This window comes from Pantherophis guttatus, chromosome 6 (assembly GCF_059756535.1).
Source record: "Pantherophis guttatus breed Tessera chromosome 6, ASM5975653v1, whole genome shotgun sequence".
In the NCBI taxonomy this organism is placed as follows: Eukaryota; Metazoa; Chordata; class Lepidosauria; order Squamata; family Colubridae; genus Pantherophis; species Pantherophis guttatus.
Genome location: NC_142068.1, coordinates 97,307,555 through 97,322,979, shown reverse-complemented (window position 1 = coordinate 97,322,979; position 15,425 = coordinate 97,307,555). Strand labels below are relative to the sequence as shown.

The window sequence follows — 15,425 nt, the reverse complement described above, 5'->3', positions numbered from 1 at the left end:
CCGGAGCCTTTTTAGAGTTGGATGCGCAGCTGGTTCAGCACAGGGGATTTGGGGGGGGGGGCACCTGCTAGAGCGGATGAAATGCAGGTGATGACAGTCCTTGCAGACAGTAGAGGAGTATGGAGTTAAGTGCAAGAACTTTTAAGTAAACCAGGAGGAAGAGGAGGAAGATCAAAATAACCCTGACTTGATTATGGTTGGCATAAAAGGGGACAGAGGGATGTCTTGGCAGAGTTTCAAGATTCTGTGATTATACCCTCTAACAATCAAGTAGAATTTCAGTAGCCCTTCTGATGTGTGCTCTGCGACTTGGTCTACCGCAGAGGCCTGAGTTACAGTGGTTCGGAATTGGATGAAGGAAGGTCATAAGCCTTGCCGGAAGGTGGAATTCTTTGGAAAGGGAATGAATTGAAAGGTAGTTTATTAACTAATTGCATGTATTCATGTTTAGCATAATGATAGACACAAGTTCCATGAGGCAAACCGTGTGCATAGATTTCTGCTGCTTTTGTTTCTAACGTTCGCACAATCTTCTTGCATTCTTAATGGCTCTGGCCTGGTTTTGCCTTTCTCCAAGGACTAGAGGAGAATTGTTCCAAAGGGCAGCAGTGACCCACTTTTTAAAAAAAATTTGATTTATATGCCGCCCTTCTCCAGAGACACAGGGTGGCTTACAATGCATTAAGCAATAGCCTTCATACTTTTGTATATTTATACAAAGTCAGCTTATTGCCCCCACAAACTGGGTCCTCAATTTACCTACCTTAGAAAGGATGGAAGGCTGAGTCAACCTTGAGCCTGGTGAGATTCGAACTTACTTTAATTGCAGACAGCTGGTGTTAATCACAATGCTTTTAGTCTGCTGAGCCACCAGGCCCTTATGCCACTGTGGTTTCTTCCAGAGATTGTAAGGAAGGTTGTCCCCGAAGCTTTAGACAAATGACAGAAAATTATTCCCGCTGTGATGGATGCACGCTTGTAAATTAAATAAACTGATTGTTTGTTTCCTGAGAAGGGAACTGGATGATGTCTCCCTCCGTCAAACAATTTGGACCTGATGATGATGTGACAGGTCCATAAACCTTCTTGTTTAACTCTTGTGAAAAAGCGCCAGTGAACTGAAAGTCATGGACTTGGACCAGCTGTCAGACAGATGTGAATCTGTTTTCTTGTGATTTCTTGGCATTAGTTCTAATTCTGCTCTGTAGAAACAGGCTAGGATGACTCTCTTCAGTTGAGTCTCACATGGTGCAAGAATAGTGCAACTGGGAACAGTGTTTATATATAGGGCAAACAGGCACAGGATTAGTGCAAAAAATCGGTGAGGCCACCAATCTTTCTTCCCCAAGGACCTCTTTTCTTTCTTTCTGATAGGCAGAATACTCTCCATTTCTCCTGGCCCAGAAGATTGCTGGAAGACAAAAGGTAGCTTTCGCCACATCCCTGAAATATTGGTTGAAAAATACTGAGGGATGCATTAGATTTGGGCCATAAGCTCTCAGCCCCTGCTGTACCAGGACAAAAAACCTGAATCTGCTCTGTTTTCAGCATTTGGTTGGTCCCTTGAAGTAGCTGATGCCACCAAGGTGGTGGGGTCCATTTCACCAAAGGGAAGAACCGGATGAAGCAAGTCCAGGCAGGGCAAGCTACTCTTGGCCCTTTCCCACCCTGTTCTCTGAAGAGGAGATCCCTCCGGTCCTCCCTTGCACTTGGTGAGGAAAAGCTGAAGGGGCTCCAAAGCAAAGGGAGGGGAAGCAAGGTGTGTGTGTGTGTGTGTGTGTGTGTGTCTTTTTTTTCATTCTTACAAGCCAGGAGCCCGAAGCAGCTTTGAGAGAAATCTTCCTTTGATTTTCCTTTGCAGTGAAGCACCACTTGGGAGTTTGATGTGACCGATACCATTGGTTCCCCTTTGATTAACTTCCCATCTCCCAGAATCTGCCATGTTTTGCACTCCCCTTTCTTGCCCTTTCTCTGGGCTGCAGCCTGCAGGACTATATAACCAAACAGCCCAATGGGGGGAGGGGGTCCTTAATCCTAACAAATTGGGCTCCTCCAATACGTGAAGCTCTAATTGCATGACAGTTTTTGAGATGGTCAAAGGTGTTTTGAGTCTCTGCAGTTGATAATATTATCCTGGCTGCCTTCTTTTGTAAAACTACTTCTGCATGTTTTATTTTATCCCCATTCCTTGCTTGGAGGGTGCTGGTGTTAGAAAAGAAGCTTAGGACTACTTGGAGTAGGTTGTACCTTTTACAAAGAAAGAGGAGAAAACTCTGCAAAAGTAACTGTGTAATTCTGGGGCTTCCTGAAGGTCACTGGAAAGTCTGAATGGAACCCAGGGACTTCTGCAACCCAAGAGTTGACACACGCACACACGCACACACACACACACACACACACACAGGTCTTTCACACACCCCCTCAGCACCCAGGAGAAGGGTAGGCAAAGTACCTGCATTGCGCTGGGAAGGGAGACTAAGAAGTGGGTCATAGCTCCTTCAGCTGATTGAAACAGAAATCTGGAAGAGGGACATCTGCTTTGATTGGGGGGGGGATATATTTCTTTCTCTCTCTCTCTCTCTCTCTCTCTCTCTCTCTCTCTCTCACACACACACACACACACAGAGAGAGAGAGAGAGAGGGAGAATGGCATGAATGGACCCCAGGGGAAATCACAATGCCTTTTGTCCCAGAGCTGGGATTCCAGCACAGCTGTAGGGAGGGCTTCTTCCACTAGATCTGATGGGAAGCAATCTTCTCCATTTGACAAGGAGAAATGGCCCTGAAATAATCTCTGCCTGCCTCCTAGGCACACAGGCGTGGAGCTGGGAGCCTGGGAAGGGATGGGTGCCATTGCTCTAAGGCCCTGAGGGGGGGTGGAGGATGGGTGGAAAAGGCCCCTGCAGGCCTTCCATACCAATCCTGGTTTACCTCCCCTAATGAATATTCAAAAGCTGCAGTTGCTGAGGTCTCAGAGAGCAAAAAATAGCAAGGTGACATAAAAAACCTCCCTCTGCACCCTGGGTGGGGTGGGAAGGGGGCTGGTTTTGCCTGTTGGAGAAGTGAAGGCCCCCCTCCCTTCTTTTGATCCTGGAGGAGAAAATGGCCAGGGCATTTCCCAGGCATTGGCTGCTGCTTTGATGCCTGCATGATGGCATCTCCAGCCTCCTCCAGAGCTGTGTTGTAATCAGCATGTGCTGGAACAGGGGACGACAACAATGTTTTCTGTGGTTCCTGCACCAAGACTGAACACTCAGCATAAAGGACGCACTGTTGATCCAGCAATGCAGGCATTGTTTCTTCCACCAGGCAGCAGTTTAGGGTCTCCATGGTAAATTTCTCTCTCTCCCACCTCCTCCCTTATTTCTTTGATTTATTGCCACTGCCAGCGGTGGCTCCAAAGTAGGAGCTGCTCCATTTCCTCCTGGCTTAAGGAGCTCAGCCCGCAAACCTGGGCGAGGGAGCGTCGAGCAGCGGCGTCAGGATGCTCTGAGGGGCGGATTTCGGGAGCGGACCTGAGGATTACGGAGGAGCAGGCGGGCGGGAGAGCGGGGGCTGCTCTGCGTCCCTCCGGGGAGAGCCATGGGCTGCAGCCTACCCCCTTCGGAGGCGGCACTTAGGCACTTCCAGCCGGTGGCAAGGCACCCAGCCTCCTTAACCCTGCTCTGCCCGGCCCCGCCGTCTTCCTCCCGGGGCTCCAGGCGTTAGAATGGCCGCCCTCTTTCCTCCAGACTCAGGTGCAGGGAGGGCTCTCCGAGGCTGAGCGGGGTCCTGGATGCCTCCCTGCCTCTGGCCGGCGCAATCGTCCCTGGGCTCGGCTGAAGGGCCGGAGGATTTCCCCCACTCTTCCTTCCGCGCGAGGATTGTTCTGCGAGGGGTCCTGAATGCATTATGGCTCACGCGGCATCGCAGCTCAAGAAGAACCGAGATTTAGAACTTAACCCCGAAGAGGAGAATGAGAAAAAGAGGAAGCACAGGAAGAGGTCCAAGGATAGGAAGAAAAAGGTTGGTCTTGGCAAAATCTCCCCGCGGACGCCTTTTGTTTCACTTTGCTCCCACTGCAGCCTGAAATGTCAGAGAGCTTTGATGCAGGGAACTTGTGATGGAGGAGGAGGAGGAGGAAGAAGAAGAAGAAGAGGAAGGCTGCGACATGTCCCCGAGCCCTAACTCTGGGCCAGGGAAAAGGTTTTGAAAGGCAAATGGGCTTCTTTGAAGTTAGATTGTGCTTGAAGTGCTGTGACAACAGATCTGGCTGTCCGTGTGTGTGTTTCGTTCCAGCAGATTGCAAGGCGACCTGGTTCGAAGCCCAGGGCAAAGCAGGGTAGGAGTGGGGAGCTTTACAGGTTAGATAAATCACATCTGCATAGATCTGGGCAAAGAAGAGGAAAGGGGGACGGGGGGGGGGTTGATGGGTTGCAGAGTTAGGGCTTTGCGGATGCTGAGATTGGTGAAGGACCACAAGGAAACGTTGTCCGGTTTGTTTCTGACCTGGGGGTTGGTTCTCCTTTGGGAGGAGGTGCTTTCTAACTCAACTGCGTGGACCAACTTTCTTTTGTCAGCTTGTCCTCATGCTCACTACGGTGGAGAAGGGATGGCTGAGCCCCGGGGAGGCAAAGGATGCTGAGTTGCACCTTCCCTGCCTGGGAAGCTGCTGAACCTGGAAGGCCCTCCCCTCCCCTCCCCTTCTCCACCAGCCCCTTGGATGGCCCCCTCCTTCAGGAAGAGGCTTTGTCTCAGCTGGCCCTTTAAGAGGCTCCTGTAAGCATGGAAGAGGCCCAGGGCTCCATCCTCAAATGCCTGTGAATTGGCTTAAAATGCTCCAGCGATTGGAGCTGGAAGACAGGAATGGGGTCCGGGTGCCTTTGTGACTTTCCCCAATGGGCTCCGGGCAGCGAAGCCTTTAAAGGACGCGACGGCTGTCGAATTCTCTCGGGGGCGGCGGGGGCGGGATGGGTGGGCGCTTCGCCTCTGCCAGCAGCTTCGCGTTCCTGGGCTGCCTTCCTCCCACCCGTTGCCTCTGCAAAGCTGCAGGGCCGAGCATCGTGTGAAAGCGCCGCGAAGCTTCTCCGGGCAGGGAGACCATGAGTGGGACCGGGCTACGGAGGGGTTGCGGTCGGCGCAGACTGCCGCATGGAAGCCCTGAAGATCCCGTCCTCTTAAAGGGACAGGCGCCTGCTGGTTTTTCTTCTTCTTCTTCTTCAAGGGCTCCCTGTGCCTTTTGTGCAAGGATGGAACTGGCTGGCGGGAGTAAAATATAGCTCTGAATTGTGGTTTGCTTTTTTCCCCCCTCCAAGCCCTTTCGCTTTGCTCCCCAGCCTCCCATTTCTGAGGGATGAAAAGTGGAGCTGGGGCCTGTTTTTAGCAAAGTCCTCCTTCCAAGCAATCGGAGGACTACAAAAGGGCTGCCGATGTTTGGTGTTGGGGTGACCTGCATTGTCACATGCATTACAGTGGAACTAGCTACATGCATCCTTCAGTGGGCGTAAAATGCACCTTACAGCAGGAGCAGGATGACTTTGGGTCTGATCCTGCTGCTTTCTTGGAAGGGGGGGGTGGAAATGTTGGATAGAGAAGCAGAGAAGGCCAGGGAGTGTCTGTTCTTGGTTCAGAGATGAGGTCAGCTGCTTTGTTGACAGAAATACTTTACTGTTTAGAGATCCTGATACCTTGGAAGGGAATCACCTAGCAATCACTGGGGACCCCGGGCAGAAATACCCAGTCATCATAAATGTCACCCAATTTCCTTCTTTCAATATTTGTGTTGTGGGAGAAAAGCCTCATACAGAGCTCTGATCCCAACCGTCAGGAAATATTTATTTTCCCCTGCTTTGCTGTGGGGGTGACTTGAGCTCAAAATACTCTGGAACCATTTAAAGAACTTGAGTCTCATTGGGAAAAACGGGGATTAACTCTGCTGCATCTGCAGGCTGGGCCAGGCTGCCCATCGCCTGTGCTGGGGAGCGTTTGACATTCCTTAGCGCAGCACAGAAGGCAGGTTTCCCTTTTTGTAAATTAGGTAATTATTATTATTATTTTTTTTAAAAAATTAGGCTTCCTTTTTCATGAGCTTCCCAAGCAAGGAGCCTATCCAGACTCCCTTATTCTGGCTCTGTACTAATGCTGGACAATGTTAGAAATACTCCTTGGAAGTTGCATTCTCATATTGGCAAGAACTGGGTGTCTGAAATCACCTAAATCAGTCTGAATGGCCCTTTCAATTTACAGCCCTGAGGAGCTTCCACGGCCTTTCAAGAGCAGCCCCTGGGAGAAGATAGTCCCATCTTGAGTTACAGGAAGCAGTTCTGTATTCCTTACATCTTAGGCAAAGTTGATTGTTTTTGGATCCTGTTCTATTAAAGTTAAATAGGGGCTCAAGTGTGTGTGTGTGGGGGGGGGGAGCTCAAACTTTGGCAGAAATTGTGATGCTTCGACCAGTTCAGAAGCCAGAAGGCTGGGACAGTCAGGACAACCATTGGAGGTGTCACATTCTGGGTTCCCAGAGAGTTTCCAGTGGCCACATTGTGGGGAGAAGGGTGGAGATGGCAGGGTTTCTGACCACACAAAGGCAAATCACAGGAGCAGGAGAGATCGACTTCCAAGTAGAACAGCTGGATTTCAGACCTGTGGCTGTGCCGTTGCCTGGACCTGCAAAGCTGACTTCAGTCGACCAAGGAGAATGTTTGTAGTTCAGGGTTGAAATGAGGGGTCCTAGGTTCTCTCTGAGCCTGGTGGTTTTCTTGCAGATGGTTCATGACCCAACTAGGTAAGTGCTGCTGACGTTACCTAGTCTGGGTAATGAGATGTCTGCAAGAAAGCAATTGTTCTGCCCCAGCTCTGGATTCCCGAGGATATAGACACACACCAATGGTCCTTATCAAATTTATTAAGTAGCAAGAATAAACCAAAGTCCGGCAAAGGTTGGCAACCAGCCCAGAAAGCAAGATAAGACTTTTCAAAAAATGCTCTGTTGATAATTACAAGTTGTTTCCAGCAAGAAACTTACTAATGGTGTGTGACTTAAATAGGCTAAGGGAGTGGCCAATTATCCTCAAGCCTTACTCTCGAGGAGACCTCCTCCTCCTGAGTAGCCACTCCTGCCTTTTGGCAGCCCTACGTGCTCAAGCATTGAGAAGAGGCTCCTCCACTTCGCTATCTCCACTTGAAGGAGCCTCTGGAGCTTCTGAAGGCCATGGCTGAGTCTCTGCCTCTGGCACCACATCCTCTTCAGCCTCCTCACTGTCCAACGCGAGCACCAGCTGCGCAGGCTGCTGGCGCGACCCCACACCAGCCTCCTCGTTGTCAGGATCAGCCACAATCCGTGCAGGCCGCTGGCAGGCCACAACAGCAACCAAGCTCCGAGAGCATCCAGGATCCCTGACCTCAGCATTTCCCTCCTAGGGCACTAACTCTGCAGGAGAGGCAGGAGCAGTGGGAACAGCACCTATTAGAGATCATTTCCAATGATTCTGGGTCTTGTTCAGAGACTTGGGGTGGTGCTAACATAAGGACAAATGGCTTGAGCAGAAAGTTGGCATAGGTTTGTGTTTTAAGCAGAGAAGGGAATGGCAGGTAGAATTCCAGGCAGGAAATCTGTGGCATGGAGAAAGATTTGTGGCTTCTTGGCCTCACTTCCTTTTTCACTTGACCCCACAGTCAGTTATTAGAACAAAATTCTCAGGAGTTGGAGCACTGATGGCCAAGCAAAAGGCGCATTATGTGAGCCGGAGCCTAAATTAAGGGCATGCAATGCAGCACTGCCTACTTTGGTGATGGACTTTTCCTCTGTACAGGTAGTCCTCGAATTATGACCACAATTGAGCCCAAAATTTAAGTTGCTAAGTGAAACATTTGTCAGGTGAGTTTTGCCCCATGTAATGACTTTTCTTGGCACAGTTGTTAAGTGAATCATTACATTAGTTAACTTAGTAAAGTGGTTGTTAAGTGAATCTGGCTTCCCCCATTGACTTGGCTTCTTAGAAGGTTGCAAAAGGTGATCACGTGACTTCCAGAAACTGCAACCATCATAAATATGAACCAGCTGCTAAGCATCTGAATTTTGATCATGTGACCATAGGGATGCTGCAACGGTTGTAAATCAGTTTTTGCCAGTTTCCATTGTAACTTTGAATGGTCACTAAATCAACTGTTGTAAGTCGGGGATCGCCTGTATATTAATGCAGGACCTTGATATTCTGCCTTAGACTGATGAGCGGAGCAGTCCGAAATGGGACAACTTGCCACAGCCAACTCAGGGGCAGAAACATTTGTTAAGGGAAGGCCACTCCAAAGTTTGCACAGCATGTGGGAACCTGCACGCAAAAGCAGGGGTCTCTCCAACCTTGGCAACTTTAAGCCTGGAGGACTTCAACTCCCAGAATTCCCCTGCCAGCAAAGCTGGCTGGGGAATTCTGGGAGTTGAAGTCCTCCAGGCTTAAAGTTGCCAAGGTTGGAGACCCCTGCTCAAAAGGGAAGAGGACTAGGAGGCTTCTGTAAGGCTTTTAAAGGGTGGAGCAGATCCCTTTATCTCCTGCAAGATTGAAGGCCCTCTTTTCATCTCACCATTCTCTCCTAGCTCTTCAAAAGAGGGAAGGTCATGACCTCCACCTACTCCAAAGGGGCCTGAGGCTGCAGAGAGATGCTGCAGGGATACTGTGAGCTCTTTATCCCTGGCCCAGCAGCCTCTTTGAGTGGTGGTGGTGGCCCTGATGGAAAGTCCAGCATTTGGATAGCAAAAAAGTCTGGTTTTTTTTTTTTTTTTTTTTGTTCTTGGAGGACAAGATTTGACATCAGCTGTTGGAGCAACAAGGAAAATATCGCCAGCTATTAACTGAGTGAAAAGAAATAGCATTTATTTCTTCTCCCCATTTTTTTCTTTGCTTTCTTTGGAGATTTGTTCCATCTGCTGTTGTTTGCTGATTAGATCTTGGGGGATGTTAAGAAAATTTTGCAACAAGTTTGAAGAATAGAATAGAATAGAATAGAATAGAATAGAATAGAATAGAATAGAATAGAATAGAATAGAATAGAATAGAATAGAATAGAATAGAATAGAATAGGATTCTTTTATTGGCCAAGTGTGATTGGACATACAAGGAATTTGTCTTTGGTATATATGCTCCCGTACCAGTCGGGCTTCAGGCAGGGGTACAGCACAGAAACGGCATTGGTCGCGTTGGTGGATGATCTCTGGAGGGCTCGGGACAGGGGTTGCTCCTCTGTCCTAGTCCTATTAGATCTCTCAGCGGCTTTTGATACCATCGACCATGTATCATGCTGCAGCAGTTGAGGGGGTTAGGAATAGGGGGCACCGTTCTGCGGTGGTTCTCCTCCTTCCTCTCCGACCGCTCGCAGTTTGTGTTGGCAGGGGGGCAGAGGTCGACCTCGAGGCGCCTCACATGGGAAGTGCCGCAAGGGTTGGTCCTCTCGCCCCTTCTGTTCAACATTTATGTGAAGCCGCTGGGTGAGATCATCCGTGGTTTTGGGGTGAAGTGTCATCTGTACGCTGATGATACTCAGCTGTACATCTCCACCCCAGACCACCCCAATGATGCCCTTGATGTGATGTCTCGCTGCCTGGAGGCCATGCAGGTCTGGATGGGGAGGAACAGGCTCAGACTCAACCCGTCCAAGACCGAGTGGCTGTGGCTTCTGGCGTCCCGATATAGTCAGCAGATGCCATCGCTGACTATTGGGGGTGAATCTTTGCCCCCCACAGAGAGGGCTCGCAATCTGGGTGTCCTCCTGGACACACAGCTGTCTTTAGAAGAGCATATGACGGCCGTGGCCAGGGGGGACTTTTATCAGGTTCGCCTGATCCGCCAGTTGCAGCCCTTTCTGGACCGGGACGCCTTGCGCACGGTCACTCACGCCCTTGTCACCTCCCGGCTGGACTATTGTAATGCTCTCTACATGGGGTTCCCCTTGAAGAGCACTTGGAGGCGCCAACTGGTCCAGAATGTGGCCTCGCGGGTGGCTATGGGCGCAACTCGTTGTGCCCACGTGACACCCCTCCTGCACGAGCTGCCCTGGCTCCCAGTGGTCTTCCAGGTGCGATTCAAGGTGTTGGTCACCACCTTTAAAGCGCTCCATGGCATAGGACCCGGGTACCTTCGAGACCGACTTCTGCCACCAATAGCCTCCCACCGGCCAGTTCGCTCCCACAGAGAGGGTCTCCTCAGGGTGCCATCGGCCAAGTTATGTCGGCTGGCAACACCCAGGGGGAGGGCCTTCTCTGTGGGAGCCCCAGCCCTGTGGAATGAACTGCCCCCGGAAATACGTAAGATCTCCGACCTCCGGGTATTTCGCTGTGCACTCAAGACCCTGTTGTTCCGCCAGGCCGGGCTATCAACATAATAATTTTAAATTGGGTGTTTTAAATTTCTGGGGTTTTAAATTGAGCCGAATTATTTAATAATTTTAAATTATTTTAATTGATGTTTGCCTTGTGCTTTTAATAGGCTGTACACTGCCCTGAGTCCTTCAGGAGAAGAGTGGTATAGAAATTAAATAATAATAATAATAATAATAATAATAATAATAATAATAATAATAATAATAATAATAATCAGTGTACATAAAGAAAAAATAAAATATATTCATCAAGAATAAAAGATACAACACTTAGTGATAGTCAAGGTTACTAATAAGCTATCAAATCATACTAGGAAACAAGTAAAAACATATAAATTGAAAGATACAAGCACATGGTTATAGTAATAAGTGGGAAGAGATAGATACTAGTAAGGAAGAGAAGAATAATAGTAATACAATCTTAGTAAATTATTTGACAGTGTTGTGGGAATTACCTGTTAAGCAGAGTGATGGCATTACAGAAAAAACTGTCCTTGTGTCTAGCTGTTCTGGTGTGCTGTGCTCTATAGGGACGTTTTCAGGGTAGACGTTGAATGAACATGGAGAAATAAGTTTCCTCCTCTATTTTTGTTCTCAACTTTCTTGGTTGGTCTGGAATGATTCTATTAGTTTACATGTATATTTGGCTCACTTACATGGATATGATATATACCTTTTTGTGTTCTTTATTTCATTAACATGCGTTTGGCTTCAAGGTTTATTTATATGTTACAGCATCTTCCTATTTTCATTTTAATTTATGTTCTATTAAGGATCTTCATCTAGTAGATATATCCTTTGAGAGGTTTACTGTCTTAATTGCAACCACCTTTTGGAAATGTTTTCCCCACTTTCGGGGCTGTAATTAGGAATTTATTTTCATTTCAGTCACTGATTGGAATAAGGATTTTTAGAAGTTACTTCCTTCTCTACAATTTTCTCACTTCATTAAAATCCTGGCAATTGTTGGATCCCTGTTTTTTGGAGGATCAGTTCTAATGTTTGCGTTTAATTTCGCATGAGACATTGGAAAATGCTGGAGTGATTATTTTTATCCAATTTATCTACGAATAGCTCGTATTATGGAATAAGCTGAGTTTAAAAATAGCCAGCAAATCTATTTTCAGTACAAAGCCTTGTAGGATATTTTAGCCAATTCACTACTCCTTAAAGAGTTTTTTTTTTTAAACAAACTTTTGTTGAAGTAAACTGCATTTGATTTCAGAGTGTTTCTTGGCAGCTGAAATAAACATTTCCTGCTTGGAATTCTTGATCTTGATGCTGTTACTAGCCCCAAAGTTCCAAATTTGTCAACAGTTTTAGAAAGACTCAGTTGTGATTCCTAAGCCTGTAACTCATTTCTATAAAAAGTTGGAGGAACTGATGAGTTTATATTCATTATTTATGTAACCTTTGGAATAACAAGAAAAAAACCCACTGAAATGTGAAATTAATTTTATTCCTCTAAATCTTAAAAGAAAGTAAATGCAACAAGTCATTTTTTCTTATATGTTGAGTTACCTCAAAGAATTTTTTAAAAATCAATTCGTTGCACTTGCGGCATTGTTGAGTTACAGTTTAGAAGTTGGAATATGGATTAATTAATTCAGACATGATTTTATTGTTACCACATTTGGAGTTGAAAGGCACTGGATTGTTAACATTAAACTAATCCTGAAGGTCAAGACTACGTAGGTCTTTCTTGGTTATATTGTCAGTATTTGATCTTTATAAAATCATCAGGAACTGGGATGGTGGAGGTGGTGCCTGTAATGTGAAATGGCCAACACAATTCAGCTCCTAGAAGAAAAATCTGCACCTGGTTTGTTTCACATGAATTACTTATATATGTTGTCTTCAATTTTGAATCCGTTTTCATTTTTTGGACAGAGGGGTAATTGATACAGATGTAAGAATGCAGTTTCTTCAGTTGAATAGAATGTCATACTTTTGTCCAAGGGAAAGGATGAAGAGAATGGCTTGAGGGTGGTTATAGTGAAAGGAAGGGGGTGAAGGCACAGCGTCTGATACACAGAGAGCTTTCCAGGAATAATATATCTGAAGGAAAGGAAAAGTTGAAGGTAGACTGCAATCTACTAGGGAAATATCTTGCATTAGTTCCTTGGCAATGAATAAAAATGTCTAATTATTTCAGTGGAACTGCCTAGGGCAGTTTTGAGGAAGGCAGCAAGAACATAAGTGGAGGAAAACCTGTTTTAAGTCTGATTGAATTCTGGAAATGACTCATTATCAAGACTTCTGAGCCCTTCCTGGAAGTAAAGCTGTTCCTCTCTTGTTTCCTCTCCATGTTACCCAGCAGACTTTTCTGAGGGCTTCAGGGCCCTTTTGCATCATATACTCCCTTAGTAGTTCGCTTCAATGTGTGTTGAGTAGACATTCTGATGGCTCTATAGTTTGAGCTGCTGGAAAGTTTAAGTGGAAAGTTCTGAACTCAAAGGAAGAGAAGTACTATAATCCCATGTGTCCCACTCCCACCTGCCCCTAAGTCAGCCCAAGAGTCTTGGTTTCTGTTGATCGTTAGCTGTCCTGTGAGGGCTGGCAGTTGGGTGGCCGTATCAATGTATCCCCTACAACAGGTAACTTTAGGGTGCTTCCAGATCTGTCTTAAATATTGGGGGCACAATGGAATCTATGGCATCAGGGACTTTTTGCCGGCTATATTTGCAGCACCAGATATGTCTGTACTTGGATGGAGAGAGCTTCACTCTGATAATAACATGGACACCATTTGTTTAGATTACTGTAGTGTAATGCCTTATCCATGGGGCTATCCATGGGGCTATAGTTTGGATATGTGAGTGAAGATGAACTGTTGTGGCTGTTATTTTGGTTTCTGTTGATTGTTAGCTGTCCTGTGAGGGCTGGCAATTGGGTGGCCGTATCAATGTATCCCCTACAACAGGTAACTGTAGGGTGCTTCCAGATCTGTCTTAAATATTGGGTGCACAAGTGGGATCTATGGCATTGTGGTCATGTTCTACACCCTTCATCTTTGAGGGTCTTTTCTGGGAGATCCTGTAGGCCTGTGATAGTGAACCTATGGCTTGCGTGCTGGAAGTGGCATGCAGAGCCATCTCTCTGGGCACGCAAGCCGTCGCCTGTTGCTCTTCTGGGTCTTCTGTTGTGCTGGCCAGCTGGTCTTCACATGCGCTGGAGCACTGGAAACCGGAAGAGCAGCCTCCTGGTGCACATGGGCGCATTGGGAAGATGATCTTCTGATTTCTGGCACGTGCATGCGCACCCGCCAGCTGGTCTTCGTGTGCACATGTGTGCCAGAACTCGGAAGAGCAGCCGGCCAGTGCACGCATGCATACTGGGTGGCTGCTGTTCTGATATCCAGCACGCGTGCACACGCATACACACACACACACACGCTCCCGTTTTGGTACTCGGTGCTGAAAAGGTTCGCCAACATTGCCCTAGGGCAGGGGTCTGCAACCCGCGGCTCTGGAGCCACATGTGGCTCTTTCATCCCTCTGGTGCGGCTCCCTGTCGCTCAAAATATGTGTCACAACTGCCAGTGTGCGACACCCACCGGCACGTGATTTATTGAGCTCTTTGACCCATCTTTTTTTTCAGAGTTCAAAATGTTTTTGTTGCATGCAGAAATAAAAATTTGTTTTCTCTATAGCTGTTCATTGATTTCATAAATGCAACACACTATAGTTTTTTTATACATAGCATAAAGGTAAAAAATGATATATGCAGTGTTATCTTCATTTGAGATGTCAAAAGGGTTTTGTGGCTCCCGGTGTTTTCTTTTCTGTGGGAAACGGGTCCAAATGGCTCTTTGAGTGTTTAAGGCTGCCGACCCCTGCCCTAGGCTGAGACCCAATGAGTTGCTACTTGGAAGATGGAAGGCTTTTCATTGGTGGCCCCCAGATGGATGTGGTGCTCCACGGTGGGACAAAGGCCCCGTCCTTACTCTCTTTCTGCTGCAGGCAGAGGCGCGTTCATCCCCCCAGAGGATGGTTATTATAGCATTAAACGATATGCTGCCCACCGTGCTGTTCCTGCTGTTCTAATACTCCGTTTTATTGCGTATCCTTGTTCATTTTATCTTGCGTATTATATAAAATATTTACACGTAGCTTTGATGCCAGCTGTTCTGAATTGCTGTTTAATCACTTTGAATTTTGTTTTGCAAACCATCTTGAAATATTTCCTGGGAAGCAGCATATAAATGTTTTAAGCAGAGAAAAACAATGGTAGCTTTCTCTCCATAGTCCTACCGCTAGCCAAAGTCCTGGCTTGCTGGCAATAACCGGCCCAACTTGCTTTGTGGAGATGGAGACGAAACTTTTTTCTTCCGTGTTCTGGGTCTTTGTGGCCTCCGCAAATGCGAGCTTAAAAATGTTTCACCCCGTGGGTGGATTTCAGTGCTTTTTCAGCCGCAGTGGTGATCTTCCAATGGAGTTGGGAAAATGGATCACAAATCATCCGGTTCAACCTTGTGCTTATCTCAGAGGGCTCTTCTAAAGCTGTAAACCTGGTAAAGACTAAAGACTTTGTGGAAAGAATTGTATAAATCAGGGGTCTCCAACCTTGGCAGTTTTAAGACTTGTGGACTTCAACTCCCAAAGCTGGCTGAGGAACTCTGGGAGTTGAAGTCCACAAGTCTTAAAGTTGCCAAGGTTGGAGACCGCTGGTATAAATGATCAGCAGTAGCCAAGAGGGCAGGGAGGGCCCAAATGCTCAGCGAAAGATTTTCTGACACTGAGAACATCTTCTGCCATCATTCAGCAACCGGGGCTCTTTGTGTGAAATGCATAATAAAGTATTAAGTCAGGCAATACATTTGTAAACAATCTCTCCTTTTTAAAAAGGGTCTCAAAGATGAACCTTTATTTATGCCTCTTCTCTGCTTCGCCCAGTTTATGTAGATTCTTGCAAACAAGAAGCGAGATTTAATTTCCCTTGTTCTCAAAATCTCAAATGGGTTGGTTAATTTTGCTGCCAAGACTCTTTATTAAATTCAGAAGTGTTTTTGTTCTGGGAGAGGTAAGATTGGCCGTAATTACGTCTTGCTCGGGGACTGTGTGCCCAGATTTGAA

At 46.9% G+C, this 15,425-nt stretch overlaps 1 protein-coding gene across 25 annotated transcripts in view; it reads left to right on the top strand.

The window, feature by feature from the left end:
- The window catches only part of ANK3 (ankyrin 3), a 286,682-nt gene that overhangs the window by 98,250 nt on the left and 173,007 nt on the right, over nt 1-15,425 (top strand). For 15 of the 25 annotated variants that reach the window (XM_087872292.1, XM_087872290.1, XM_087872288.1 and 12 more), the window contains exon 1: nt 3,382-4,005. The exons of 3 other annotated variants lie outside the window; for them this stretch is intronic. In XM_087872292.1, the coding sequence (XP_087728418.1) occupies nt 3,892-4,005 (114 nt within the window). In that variant the 5' untranslated portion in view covers nt 3,382-3,891. Of the gene's footprint in view, nt 1-3,236; nt 4,006-15,425 lie in introns of those variants that run through there. 7 more of the 25 variants (XM_034435340.3, XM_034435338.3, XM_034435330.3 and 4 more) reach the window with 2 other exon arrangements.